The following is a 14,517-nucleotide window of genomic DNA, read 5'->3' on the forward strand; positions in this document are numbered from 1 at the left end:
TAGTGTAGACCAGGCCTTAGAGTCTTACTTTCCCTATGCACTGGATAGGGAGATGTGCTGCTTAACTCGGGGCTGTGGATTCCACGAGCTGACAGGGCACCTCAATGCTAGGTGCTGTATCATGGAGGGCTGGTCAACACTGAAAATTTAGATCAACATAGCTATGTCACTCAGGAGTGTGAAAAATTCACATCCCTGCACACCGTAGCTGTGCCAATCTAACCCCTGGGGTAGATGTGAGCAAGTCAACAGAAGAATGTTTCTACCAACCTCACTACCACTGCTCAAGGAGGTAGATTATCTATGCTAATGGAAAAGCCCATGCCATCACTGTAGGAAGCATCTATACTACAGTGTTACAGCAGCATAGCTACAGCATCGTAGTTGTGCTGCAATAGCACTAAGTCTCTTTTGTGGACCTGCCCCTGAGTCTCATCTTTAGAGTTTTGTTAATACATGTGATTGTTGTGAAGCATGAAACTAAGACCATCCATTTAAAATTATATATGTTTATCCAGAAATGTTTAAACTATATATTAAATTACATTAAACTTCACTTGAGATTAAAACTCTCCCTTTAAGCAGATTGGAAAGATATACTAACTAGGAATTAAACAAGCTTACCAGTTCAGTTTGGATGTCACCTGAATTTTTTAGTATAAGAGTATGACGTTCTTTTCCCAGAAAATTAAGAGACTGATTTAAGATTTGATTTCCATAGGCTATATTCATTCCTTTTAAGCTAGTAGTGTCAAATGTCATATAGTTTGTCTATAAAAAAAAAGAAAGAAAGAACATTTGCTATGTATATTCACATAACTGTGATTCTGTCTATGCATTTATCAGGACCCTGCTGACTCAAGAGTTCTGAAATTTATTAGGTATGTTGCACATGGTCTCTGGTACTTCATACATGTCTCATAAATCCCACTGAAGATTTTTGTTCAGTTTTCTGCATCTAAAACCACTGTAATCATTTTGTCCATAAATGGTTTTGGTTCATTTCTTCACACAGACCTCTCCACCCTAACACAATCCCATTTTGGGTTGAGACGCCCATGGTTACAATACCATGAAATTTCAGATTTAAATATCTGAAACCATTAAATTTACGATTTTTTAAATCCTGTGACAATGAAATTGACCAAAATGGACCATGATTTTGGTAGGGCCCTACTCATAGAGTGTGGGAAAGGAAGTATCTCTGCATTGCTAAACCTCCATAAGAACTGGTACTGGTTAACATCTTTGTTGAAAGTCTCAGCAGACAATTCAAAGACTGAATGGTATGAAGGCTGCACTATCCTTGAATGCTTCCTCCAGAACAAGGTTGAGGCACATTGGCACTGCCGTGTGGAAAATCCTGTATTGTCTCTGTTGGTGCTGTACCTGTACCATCGTTAAACAGAGGACTTCACGCCTGTGTATCAATTTAACATCTGGTGGGAGCAACAAATTTACTTAGAGAGAAAATTATTAGCACTTCCACATACTGCTGTTAATAAAATTCTTGGTACTCTGAAGTCTGGGTGAAGGAAGAAATGAACCAGTTATGTGAATTCCAATACTGCGGGATTGCTGTGGGGGATATTATGATGCTGCCTTCAGAGCTGGGCAGCCAGAAGGCAGCTGCAGGCCGGGCGCCCAGCTCCTGAAAGTAGCACCACCTCCAGCAGCAGAGCAGAATGAAGGATGGCAATACCATACCATGTGACACGCACTTCTGCACTGCTTTTAGAGCTGGATTCCCAGCGAGCAACCATGGAGCTTCCTGCATCCAGGGAAGGTTACCAGAGATGAATCTGAGATGAAGCCTTGGGAGTGGCCCATGCAGAGGAAGAGGAAGTCCTGTCCTTCCCTAGCCCCTCCAGGACTAGCAGCAGGAGCCCAGTGCTTGGGAATTAAAGGATCCTTGTGCAGGCTATGTGTGTGTGTAGGGAGGGGGAGGGTTTGACCATGGCACCCCCCTGACCATGGGGCCCTGCACAGTAGCCCACCTGCCCACCTGTAAGGCAAGCACTGCCCCGCCCCAATACCATGCCACCTCACTTCTGCACTGCTGCTGGCATCGCTGCTTCCTTCAGAGCTGGGCTCCCGGCCAGCAGACACTGCTCTCCGGCCGCTCAACTCTGTGAAATCTGGTCTCCCCTACAATAGCGAGATTTCACAGGGGAGACCAAATTTCAGAGTCTGTGACATGTTTTTCATGGCTGTGAATTTGATAGGGACCTAACTATGAGTATGTAAAGTACAATGGGCAGGGCCAGCTCTACAGTTTTCGCCACCCCAAGCAGCGTGCCGAATTGCCGCCGCAGACGGCAGGGGCAGTCCGTGTGCCCTTAGGGTGGCAGGGGCGTTTCGGCCGCCGCGGCAATTCGGCGGCAGCTTCTATGTTTAGCTGAAGCCTCCCCGGACAGCTAAACATAGAAGCTGCCACCCAATTGCCCTCACCACGGAAACGCGTCTGCCACCCTAAGGGCACACGGACTGCCCCCGTCCTCCGCGGTGGCAATTGGGCATGCTGCTTGGGGGTAAAACAACAGGGACTGCCGCCCCTTGCAGAATGCCACCCCAAGCACCAGCTTGGAATGCTGGTGCCTGGAGCTGGCCCTGATAATGGCCCCTGACTTCAGTTGAAGTCTCACGGTGCTACTGTAATAGAAATTAATAATAGTAATGCATATGGATATTTGTCAGCTAGAACTGGACTGAGATGATAAACTAATTTCACAAAGACCAACCACTAGCCATCAGAGGGTAATAACTTTTATTCACAACAGACCTATCCTGAACTGGATTTGAACTGATACTCTACAGGTGGAAGACTCTCCATCCCACTGCTAAACCTTAAAATCACCCAGTCCCTCCAGAAGCATTATTTCATAGCTATCACTTCTATAGAAGTGAAAATTTGACCTAAGTTAGGGATGTAGAGTGACTTCCCCTTTCTGCAGGAAAGAAATAGACTGTTTGTTGATAAGAAGAGCAGGATGGCCTGAAAACATAAAACTAAATCCTGATAACTCTCACCAGCTTCTCATGCTAATAAACTTTTTTGGTCCTCTGTTTAGCAGGAAAGGAGGGCTAATAGGAGATGACATCAAAAAGCTGAGGTGTTTAGTATCTATTTTGCTTCAATCTTCACTAAAAAGGTTAATGGTGACCAGATATTTAACACAATTAATATTACTATCAGGGAAGGAATACAAGCCAAAATAGGGAAAGAATAGGTTAAAGAATATTTAGATAAGTTAGACGTATTCAATTCACCAGGGCCTGATGAAATTCAACCTAAGGTACTTAAGGAACTAGCTAAAGTAATCTCAGAACCATTAGTCAGAACTCATGGAGGATGGTGGGTGAAGTCCCAGAGGACCAGAGAAGGGAAAATATAGTACCTATCATTAAAAAGGGGACCAGGGCTGCACAGAGGTTTTGGGGGGCCCAGGGCAAAATCTGAAACTGAGCCCCCCACCCTTCCAAAAAATTTGCAGCCACAGAAATCATTAAACCAAGGGCGCAAAAACACTGAAGGGAGGCCAGTGTGGGAGGGGGAGTTGGAGAGCAAGCCTGTCCTGCACTCACCCTGCAGCAGCAGCAGCTCCTGTCCTGTGGGGATGGGCTTAGCTCCCTGCACTAGGCATTGCAATCTGAAGCATGGCACTGCAGTATCACTCAAGTTTGGCCCAGCCAACCCTCTGTCATGAGGGAGGGGTGGCTGGGCATAAACTGAGTGGCACTGTGACCTTATGCACCAGGTTGCAAAACCACTTGGTTTGGGAGGCCCCTCTTCAGGAGGGGGCTTAGGGCAAACTGGTTCTTTTGCCTGCCCCCACATGGGCAGCCCTTAAGGGGAACAAAGAAAACACAGGGAATTATAGACCCGTCAGCCTAACTTCGATACTTGGAAAGATACTGAGACAAATTATTAAAAATCAACTTTGTAACCAACTAGAGGATAATAGGGTAATAAGTAATAGCCAATATAGATTTGTCAAGACCAAATCATCTCAAACCAACCTAATTTCCTTATTTGACAGGTTTACAGGCCTAGTGGATAGGTGAGAAGCAGTAGATGTGATATATCTTAATTTCAGTAAGGCTTCTGACATAGTCCCACATGATATTTTCATAAGCAAACTAGGGAAATGTACTTTAGATGAAATTACTATAAAATGGCTTCAAAACTGCTATAAAGACCACACTCAAGAGTAGTTATCAATGGTTTGTTGGAAGGTGTAGCTACTGGGTAAGAGAGCTGTTTTTTTACAAAATGATTAGTGACTTTTTTTCCCAAAATTTGTATTTAAAAGTTTTTAAAAACATTGTTGAAATGGTTATCAATTTTTTCATTTACTAAAATGCAGATTTTCAGTATACAAAACATATTAAAAAAAAACTTGTGAAAAATTTAGAAAATAAGTTTTAATTTTTTTTACCAACTCTAATCATTACTCTTTCTTACCGCCATCAGAGATTCCACAGACATATTTTCAACTCCAGGGCCAAAGTCAACTTTTGCAACATCAGTGCCTAAATTTATTACTTTGATTTGGGATTGCCCTTCTTTTGGGAAGTCTGGAAGAGTTTTCTTGGTGAAAAAGAGTGAAATAAATTAAACAGTAAGTAATAAATCTAATATAATATAATTATTAATATAATATAATATAATATAATATAATATAATATAATATAATATAATATAATATAATATAATCACAATGACCTTAGTACTTATGAAGAAAATTGACATTTGCACAACAAATACCTGTGATTAACACACATGGTGACAACATGTTTCCGTATGCTTCCTCACCTTTTATACTAGAAAGCCTAAGAAAAGGAACTCCTTTTTTCTCAGCAAGACTTCCACAACCCCATACACCTCTTATCCATTTTCCTTCTGTTTGCTGTCAACATCAGGACCCTTCGGGACTCAGGGTACAGGCATCAGGGGCTCCAAGGCTTTCTCACAGTATACAACAGGCCATATTTCTGAATTCCCTTTCATCTTATCTTCTGTCCCATTTACAACAGGTGATGACTAACCAGGGTGTAACCATAAGTGGGACCCTCCAGCAGGAAGGTATCTGACCCTCTGTGTTCAGGCCAAAGAGAGAAACAGGCTCCATTTTCACTTCCCAACCATTCTGACACGAAGAAGCCACCATATTAGTGGATAAAATGGCCTTTGTACCTGTGTGCACTGAGATTTGGTAGAGCCATATGTATTTTCATTTCTTTCCTACAAGTACTACCCTACCTAGCTTTTAATGTTATCCTCTTTTCCATTGTCTGCACATATCACTACAAAAAAAATGCTCTCTGGCCTTTTTAATAAATTTCTATAGGTAGCTAATCATTTTGGGTGAAGTTCATCCCTGGGCACAAAGCCAGCATAGGGCTATTTAAGTCCCCCCCTCCTCTCAAAACAGGACATAAAGCAACATGGAACTACACTATATTCACCAGCTGAAGATCTAGCCATTTAATCTTATCTTTAACAAGCAATGTTGAAAGTAAAACTCAGTGTATTCCAATGGATTCACGCATTAAATCAACAGCATTTCACTCTTAATTTGTGATATCACATAGCTCTAGGGTTGTGTCACACTTACCCTCCACTCAAAACAAATAAAAAAGGTGAGATGTGCAAATGTATTCTTCAACAAACCAAACAACCAAGTCTTCTGATTTTAAACTTTGAACGTCAATAAAAATTAAAAACCCATAACGAAGACAGATAAGCTGTTGAGGAACTCTTCTAGCTTATTAATTTTAGCATAGATCACATTACATTCCATGACACATATATACCAATATGTGTCCTTCCCTCTATTTTTTATAAAAACACTCTTGGTTAATTCATATAGAAAGAAATGATTAATTGCCATGGTTTGGACCATTTGCACTCTCACCAAAATCTGTTTAGTAATTAAAAAGCTAAATAGCAATATCATAATTTGGCTGTGTTCGGCTTAACTTACATCGATTTGCACTTGTACCAGTGCAGCAGCAACAAAAGCCAGAGATGCAAGAAACATACCAACTGTAATCTTCCTCAGGGGCCTAGTATAGCAACAAAAAACATGAATTGTAGGAGTAGTATTAATCCAAAAATTCAGCTGTGAGTTTCCATTTCATTATGGAGAACATTAAGATGACCACTGATAGTATATTATTACCCTGTGAGCACTGATATAGTTTCAGAAAATACCCCTTTAAGCCTTACATATCTCAGTGTTAGTTCCCAGTTACCCTTTAGGGAAATCTGACTCCTTGAAATGACATCACTAGTCTGTTTAATAATCTGTTGCTCAAGATCTATATGGCTCATTTCTATGATTAGCCATCATCTGAACAATTATTAGGTTTGCACAATTGACCTAAAAAGTCTGATTTACTCAGAAAGGGAACTTAATCCATATAAGGCTGCAAAGAATAAAAAGAGCTATAGAAGTGCATAGTTATGGCCTGTACAAAAGGAAGATTACTTATTGTGCATATACAACTATGTTAAAATCTGAAAAGTACTGAACTAAAAAAATTCAGAGAGAGATGGTTTTTAGGTCTAATGACATTTTAAGAAATTATTAAATTTGGTACCATGGCAATAAAAGTCAGTCTAGGCAGCGGCAGCATGAGCGCTCCAAGCGCATGCCTGGGGTGGCAAGCCTTGGGGGGCGGCCTGCCGGTCCCTGCGAGGGCGGCACTCAGGCAGCCTTTGGCGGCATACCTCTGGGAGGTCCGCTGGTCCTGTGGATTCGGCGGCAGGTACACCGAATCTGCGGGACCAGCGGACCTCCCACAGGCAAGCCGTCAAATCCGCGGGACTGGGGACCTCCCGCAGGCAAGCCGCCGAAGGCTGCCTGACTGCCGTGTTTGGGGCGGCAAAAAAGCTAGAGCCGCCCCTAAGTCTAGGGCAGGGATCGGCAACTTTTGGCATGCGTGAAGCAGTGCGGGCCGAGGGATGTACTGTCCACTGCTTCCCGATGTCTCCATTGGCCTGGAGCGGCAAACCGCGGCCAGTGGGAGCCATGATCGGCTGAACCTGCCAAAGGTTGCCGATCCCTGGTCTAGGGCAAACTATCTATTTATGGCATCAAATGATGGCTGTGGAGGGCCCATGTCTGAAAGAGCCAAGTAAAATTTCCATTGCCAGTAAAGAACATAAAACATGTCTCTCTGATGTAATCAAAATCTTAGTGGGAAGAGGATGGGAGGGTCAGCAGGTTTGCAACAGGGGAAGTTCACATTCCCACAACAATTTTCATAAATGGATAAAAGCGAACTGTAATAAATGGGTCAGAAAAGAACAGTACACAGTCAGGAAATTTGATTTTTAAATTGCTCTTACTATTTCTTTATTTGATACTAAATTTATCAATAATGCCCATACATAAGTTGTGACTGTTTGTTGGGCACACTACACAGTTGTAGTACTAGAAACATGGGTTCTAGATTTACATAAAATCAATGAGGAAAACAAGAGAATCACAGAAAAAAATCAGGAATATACTGTAAATACCCAAAACAGGGAACTTTAATTTGAAACCCCATAACAATAAATTAATAAATTAAAAAATTCCAGTAACAAAATTCATGTAGCTTCTTTATAATGAATCACCCCTTCCTAAAACTCAGTTATGAGAGAGCATCTGGCTGAATTCTAGCCTAATTTTGTCTTCCTGCCACTGAGTCTTAACCTAGAATGACTCCTAAAAATGGGAGACCCATTTTATAGTGTATAGAATTATCTAGATTTAGGGGGAAAGCTGTTTTTTCAATTGAGTTAACTCAAATCAAGCTAACAACACACTTGAAAACCCTATTAAGCCAGCTTGATTGAGCTAACTCAGTGGGAAAAACTACCCTTTTCCCTTAGTTGTTTCAGCCAATGAACCTTTTCCATCTTTCCAAACTGCATTCCTATCCATGCTGTATTGCTAGTAACAGATGATGCTACATGAAGGTATACATAGCAACACTCTCAACTAAAGCTGGTGAGGAAATAGTTTTTCTGTTCCATTAAGATTTTTGAGACTTCAACAATTTTTCCTGTCTTGATTCTGGGCAAAAAGTTAAAATCTCAAAAATCGTCATGAACCAAAAAAACAAATTTTTACCATTTTGGGTCAAAGTATTCTGTTTTGATAATTTTTGTTTTGATTTTGCCCTTCTTTTTTTTTCCAGTCTAAATAGTTTAAATTTTGAAAGTAGTCATTTTGAACCATAAAAATGAAATTTTTAACTTTGACACTCTATTTCCAAACTTTTTTTCTTAACATTTACTTGAGTCAGGAAATTTGTTGAACCTGACCCTACTTTGCTAACAGTTTAGGTTTCACTGAATTGGCATTTTTTGACAAAAAGGTGATTAATCAAAAAATTCCTGGCCAGCTCTACTCACAATGTAAAGTGCTGTCTAAGATCCATCAGAAAGTATATCTGGCTTCTCCCATTCTGAGGCAAAAAGATACTCCCAGAAGATAGGAGTAAGTATGTGTCTATTTTTTATAATAGAAAACAGAAAGAAAGAAGGAAGGAAGGAAGAAACCAAAGGTGAAATCCTAGTTCTCTTGAAGTCAATTGGATTTATGGCATTGACTTCAAGGGGGGCAGGATTTCATCTCCACTCTGTAGTTTGCCCCCTGCAGCTGGGTTCACCTTCTCTTTGTTCTTAGAGCTGTATATAGGATTGCAACTAAGGGCACGGCTACACTTGCAGACGTAGAGCACTTTGAGTTAAACCAGCCTTCGGAGAGCGCAGCAGGGAAAGCACAGCAGTCTGTCCAGACTGACAGCTTCAAGCGCACTGGCATGGCCACATTTGCGGCACTTGCAACAGCATTGGGAGGGGTGCATTATGGGCAGCTATCCCAGCATGCAAATGACTGCAATGTGCTTTTCAAATGGGGGAGGTGGGGTGGAGTGTGACAGGGAGTGTGTTGTGTGTATGTGGGGGGAGGGAGAGTGGGTTTTTGGGGGGCTGAGAGCATGTCAGCATGCTGTCTTGTAAGTTCAGACAGCAGCAGACCCCCCCACCTCTCTCTTTCTCTCACAAACAGCATTCCACAATAATGGTTGCTTTGTCTCAGAGCAGATAAGCATGCCGCCTGTCAGAAATGGAGTTTTGAAAGGGCATATCCGCATTCCTGCAGTGATTCAAAAACAATGACAAGAGTGGCCACTTGACTTAAAGGGATTATGGGACATTTCCGGAGGCCAATCAGAGCACAGTAATGCAACACCTCATTCACACTGATGCCAGGCATTGTAGCCAAGGCGCAGCAAATGTTATTCCACTTGCCAAAGTGGGTTACCAGGAACCAGGGCCAGCTCCAGACCCCAGCACGCCAAGCGCGTGCTTGGGGCGGCATGCCGCAGGGGGCGCTCTGCCTGTCGCCGGGAGGGCGGCAGGCGGCTCCAGTGGACTTCCCGCAGCCGTGCTTGGGGCGGACCCTCCGCAGGCACGTCTGTAGGAGGTCCACCGGAGCCGCGGGACCGGCGACCGCCAGCGTGCCCCCCGCGGCGTGCCGCTGTGCTTGGGGCGGCGAAATTACTAGAGCTGCCCCTGCCAGGAACGCTCTAGCTGAGGAGTCAGAGCGCTCTATGTGCCTTGCCAGTGTGGACAGGTCGGGAATTAGGGCACCCGGGCCTACTTTAATGTACTCTAACTCGCAAGTGTAGCCAAGCCCTGAGTGTTTCAGTAACATAAAATACTTTTTATATTAACTCATTATTAATAGTTCTACACCTTGTATTTCCTTATCTTAGTGAAAGCTTGCTCTGTCACAATATTATCAACACAGCACTTTAAGATAAATCATTAAAATACACCTAAATATTAAATCAGGCATATGAATTAACTTACGTGAAATTGAAGTGGCATTTTTTAATTAAAGGATAAACCACAGCGTCTACAATTGGGACCATAACAACAATCAGAATCGGGTTCACGGTCTGTTGAATGTAAAAATCCAGAAAAAGAAGTTAAGCACTTTCCAAAGACTTTTTTAAAATAGTGATTTAAAAAAAAGTCTTTGAGGAATATTTAAAAATATCACAAATTTAGTTTCGTGTACCTGCATCTGGTCTGGCTGGATCTGAATAGCTCCCTAAGGAAAAGAAAAGGTAAATATATTTTAATATTAGAAGACTGACAAAATGCATAAGAACAAATGAAATGTCAATAATTCTTTAAAACTTAAAGTTAAAATAACCTACAAAGTTTCCATCCATTGTTGTGGCTTGTAATGTCCATCTTGATCCCTTAATAAAACAAAGTCATAATGAAATACTACAATAAAGCAATCTGCTCTAGTTACTCCTGAATTTTTTTAGAAAGGGAAGAATAGAGTGGGTGGGGAATCAATAATAAAGGAAGAAAAAAACTTTCCTTAGGATTACTTCCTTCTCTGTCATTCTTTGACAAAGGTCTGAACCTGAACTACTAAAGGAAAATGTTGGACTTGCAATGGGGTCTTTGGAGGGTAGCTTTATGGCTGTCTTCCATAGTGTCTGCACTGGGGGAATCCTCCCCCAGACAGAACTGGGGCTTTTAGAGGCCTTTTATGCTGCTCCAGTCTTTTTTACCCAGCATATAAGAGCTGGAACCAGGATGAGGATTTTATCTTTAATATTTTTGCTGACATTGTGTCAACTTAGATTATTTTGTAATATATATATGTTTGAAATATTAATTGATCATACACTTAAAACTTTACAAGAAGCAGCTAGTATATAATAGGAGAGAGAAATAAAATAACTTAATAGGTACAGTATATGAATAACTATGTAATTCATAAGTACCATTTTTCATTATCACCAGTTTAAATTCTGCCCACTGATTTCACAACATAATGACTGAATATAATTGTACATGTACTTGCAAAAAAATTACACTTTTTTTCTACCTTACCTGCTGATCAAAAAGTGCCCAGAACATGGGGAGAGGAATATACAGGAAAAGTACCCTCAAGACCATCTTAGTTTGTGTAATAAGTCGTTTCTATAGTGAAGAACAGTAAAAAAAAAAAAAAAAAAAGTTGCTAAAAATAGGTAAATTCAACAAAACCACAAGTTTTTTATATATATAAAACATATATATATATGTGTGTTTATATCTATATACTAAGACTATTACTATTATTCATATTTTATTCATACTATTGCTATTCATATCATATTTTAATTCACATTAGAAACAAAGGTCCTGATCATGCAAGACTTAGACACATGCTAAACTTTACAGATTGTAAGTAGTACTTTAGACTTCAATGGAATTATTTACAGTCCTTTAAAGTTAAGCACATGTGTAAGTCTTTGCACTACTGGGGCCTAAATTAAGGTGAAGATAAGAACATAACATAAGAACATAAGAATGGCCGTAGTGGGTCAGACCAAAGGTCCATCCAGCCCAGTATCCTGTCTACTGACAGTGGCCAATGCCAGGTGCCCCAGAGGGAGTGAACCTAACAGGTAATGATCAAGTGATCTCTCTCCTGCCGTCCATCACCACCCTCTGACAAACAGAGGCTAGGGACACCATTCCTTACCCATTCTGGTTAATAGCCATTAATGGACTTAACCTCCATGAATTTATCCAGTTCTCTTTTAAACCCTGTTATAGTCCTAGCCTTCACAACCTCCTCAGGCAAGGAGTTCCACAAGCTGACTGTGTGCTGTGTGAAGAAGAACTTCCTTTTATTTGTTTTAAACCTGCTGCCCATTAATTTCATTTGGTAATCCCTAGTTCTTATATTATGGGAACAAGTAAATAACTTTTCCTTATTCACTTTCTACACATCACTCATGATTTTATATACCTCTATCATATCCCCCCTTAGTCTCCTCTTTTCCAAGCTGAAAAGTCCTAGCCTCTTTAATCTCTGCTCATATGGGACCCATTCCAAACCCCTAATTATTTTAGTTGCCTTTCTCTAAACCTTTTCTAATGCCAATATATCTTATTTGAGATGAGGAGACCACATCTGTACGCAGTATTCAAGATGTGGGCGTACCATGGATTTATATAAGGGCAATAAGATATTCTCCGTCTTATTCTCTATCCCCTTTTAATGATTCCTAACATCCTTTTTTTACTGCTGCTGCACAGTGTGTGGTTGTCTTCAGAGAACTATCCACGATGACTCCAAGATCTTTTTCCTGATTAGTTGTAGCTAAATTAGCCCCATCATATTGTATGTATAGTTGGGATTATTTTTCCCAATGTGCATTACTTTACATTTATCCACATTAAATTTCATTTGCCATTTTGTTGCCCAATCACTTAGTTTTGTGAGATCTTTTTGAAGTTCTTCAGAGTCTGCTTTGGTCTTAACTATTTTGAGCATTTTAGTATCATCTGCAAACTTTGCCACCTCACTTTTTACTCCTTTCTCCAGATCATTTATGAATAAGTTGAATAGGATTGGTCCTAGGACTGACCCTTGGGGAACACCACTAGTTACCCCTCTCCATTCTGAAAATTTACCATTTATTCCTACTCTTTATTCCCTGTCTTTTAACGAACGGACAAAAACGGACAAAACGTGTGCAAGTGTGTGTGTGGAGAAAGGACAAGAGAGGTTATGTAAATAAAGTTCACTGTTACTCAGAAAGGTCTGTACATATATGTGATGGTTACATTGAACTAGACTTTGTTTTTGTTAGTTTGTGTTATTTTATCTCATTTCTGATAGATGATGTTTCAGAAACAAATTTTTAAGAGGGACTTGAACGATGAGGTGTTTTTGAGGAGTGTTTTCAATGAACGGGGGCTACATGGAAGATGTCATGTAGGCAGGAATCAGAGAGGAGACAGAAGGGAGGTTGAGATTTGTGTCACCATTGAAAAATCATCAGGGAGTGCAGAAGGCCACCTAAAAGGAGACATATAGATTGGGGGTGAATAGCTGTAAGGCTTTAAAAGCCATGACAAGGAGTTTGAACTCAGTATGGATTACCAATGAAGGGATGAAATATTATAATGAAGGACCTGTGCAAAGCAACACATTACTGCATTGACTACACGTGATTCATATTTTTAAGCTTGTTTTCACAAGCATGGAGGCTAGGAACCTCAGCTGCTGTAAATTGTTATAGGTCATTGGTTTTGAGGGGCCTATGATAATTTCACCAACTGAGGATTTTTTTTTTAAATTAGGGTTGGAAGGGACCTCAGGAGGTCAACTAGTCCAACCCCCTGCTCAAAGCAGGACCAATTCCCAGACAGATTTTTTTTGCCCCAGATCCCTAAATGCAGGGCTGGCTCCAGGCACCAGCCCAGCACGCAGGTGCTTGGGGCAGCCAATGGAGAAGTGCGGCACGTTCGGCTCTTCGGCGGCAATTTGGCAGTGGGTTCCTTGGTCCCTCTTGGAGCAAAAGACCAGCTGCTGAATCGCGACTGAAGCGGTGGCGGTAGAGCTGATTGTGATCGTGGCTTTTATTTTTTTTTGCTGCTTGGGGTGGCCAAAACCCTGGAGGTGGCCCTCCCAAGGATTGAGCTCACAGCCCGGAGTTTAGCAAGCCAATGCTCAAACCACTGAGTTATCCCCCTGCTAAACCAGTGGCATAGCCAGGAACAGAACCCAGGTCTTCTAAGTCCTAGACCAGTACCCTAGTCACTAGGCCACATTGACACTACTCCCCTTATATTTTTTTAATGTAAGCTTAGATTCTGGAGCACAATTCTGCAGATAGGAGTGAATTCTCTGACAAATTTAATGACCATGGAGTCCACAGGGCATTGACTATAATCCTCATTAATGTAATGTGCATTGTTTGCATGTGTTATCATATATATTGTGTGTTTTCATTCAAAGTGTATTTTGAAGCTGGATCGTTTATATCAAGGCCATAAAATCTACCCTGGAGATAAAATACTTGCTATCATATTGAAACTGCTACCAGGTAATTTTAAGTATTTGTTCTTAGAGAGAAATACATTTATGTTCAGCCCACTAGAGTTTCCTCAGTGAAATATGTGATCATGCACAAAGCCCTGATACCTGGAGGACAATCTGAAGCTACATTAAGCCATGATGGTAAACATCCTATCTTGCCAGAGCAGTAAGATCTAGCTAGAACACTAGCTTCTGATTACTGTAGACAGACACAGCATTAGCTCCCCTGGTATTTGGTATGGGGTTGCATAACTAGTGAACAAGGCAGGTGGAACAAAAAAGAAAAAAGGGAGGAAGGCATTATCTATCTATCCATGCACACGTGATCATGCACACACAAATGATACTTACATCATACTTTTCACTAGCCCAGTCCAGCCAGTGTTCTCTTTTGGGGAACTGTTTTCTGCGATGCTGAAATCTGTTTTTGACAGCAAACTGTGAAAAGAACATTAATAAATTTGGATTAATTACACTGAATACCATTTAAACATGACGCAACAAATATTTGTAACTACAAGGTTAAAGTGACATAATAAGAGAAACTTTCTTTCAGATCAATTTATATTCTTTTAAATTTATTTTGATTATTATTATTAAAAGGTGAATG

General features: G+C 40.9%; 1 protein-coding gene and 1 long non-coding RNA gene across 16 annotated transcripts in view; one reads left to right on the forward strand and one right to left on the reverse strand.

Moving 5' to 3' along the window:
* Positions 1-14,517, forward strand: part of LOC120369305 — a 128,172-nt gene that overhangs the window by 26,494 nt on the left and 87,161 nt on the right. For 14 of the 15 annotated variants that reach the window (XR_005583077.1, XR_005583085.1, XR_005583084.1 and 11 more), the window contains 3 exons: positions 847-881; positions 4,475-4,622; positions 13,827-13,914. This is a non-coding gene — a long non-coding RNA (uncharacterized LOC120369305). The remainder of the gene's footprint in view (positions 1-846; positions 882-4,474; positions 4,623-13,826; positions 13,915-14,517) is intronic. The other variant, XR_005583056.1, reaches the window with a different exon arrangement.
* SLC15A1 (solute carrier family 15 member 1) overlaps positions 1-14,517 on the reverse strand; it is a 53,058-nt gene that overhangs the window by 13,941 nt on the left and 24,600 nt on the right. Inside the window, exons 10-17 of the mRNA XM_039482412.1 lie at positions 14,259-14,345; positions 10,922-11,011; positions 10,228-10,272; positions 10,086-10,118; positions 9,875-9,963; positions 5,988-6,069; positions 4,466-4,591; positions 625-771 (exon numbers count right to left, since the gene is read on the reverse strand). Of these exons, the coding sequence (XP_039338346.1) occupies positions 625-771; positions 4,466-4,591; positions 5,988-6,069; positions 9,875-9,963; positions 10,086-10,118; positions 10,228-10,272; positions 10,922-11,011; positions 14,259-14,345 (699 nt within the window). The remainder of the gene's footprint in view (positions 1-624; positions 772-4,465; positions 4,592-5,987; positions 6,070-9,874; positions 9,964-10,085; positions 10,119-10,227; positions 10,273-10,921; positions 11,012-14,258; positions 14,346-14,517) is intronic.

Source organism: Mauremys reevesii, linkage group 1 (genome assembly GCF_016161935.1).
Source record: "Mauremys reevesii isolate NIE-2019 linkage group 1, ASM1616193v1, whole genome shotgun sequence".
Lineage (NCBI taxonomy): Eukaryota > Metazoa > Chordata > Testudines > Geoemydidae > Mauremys > Mauremys reevesii.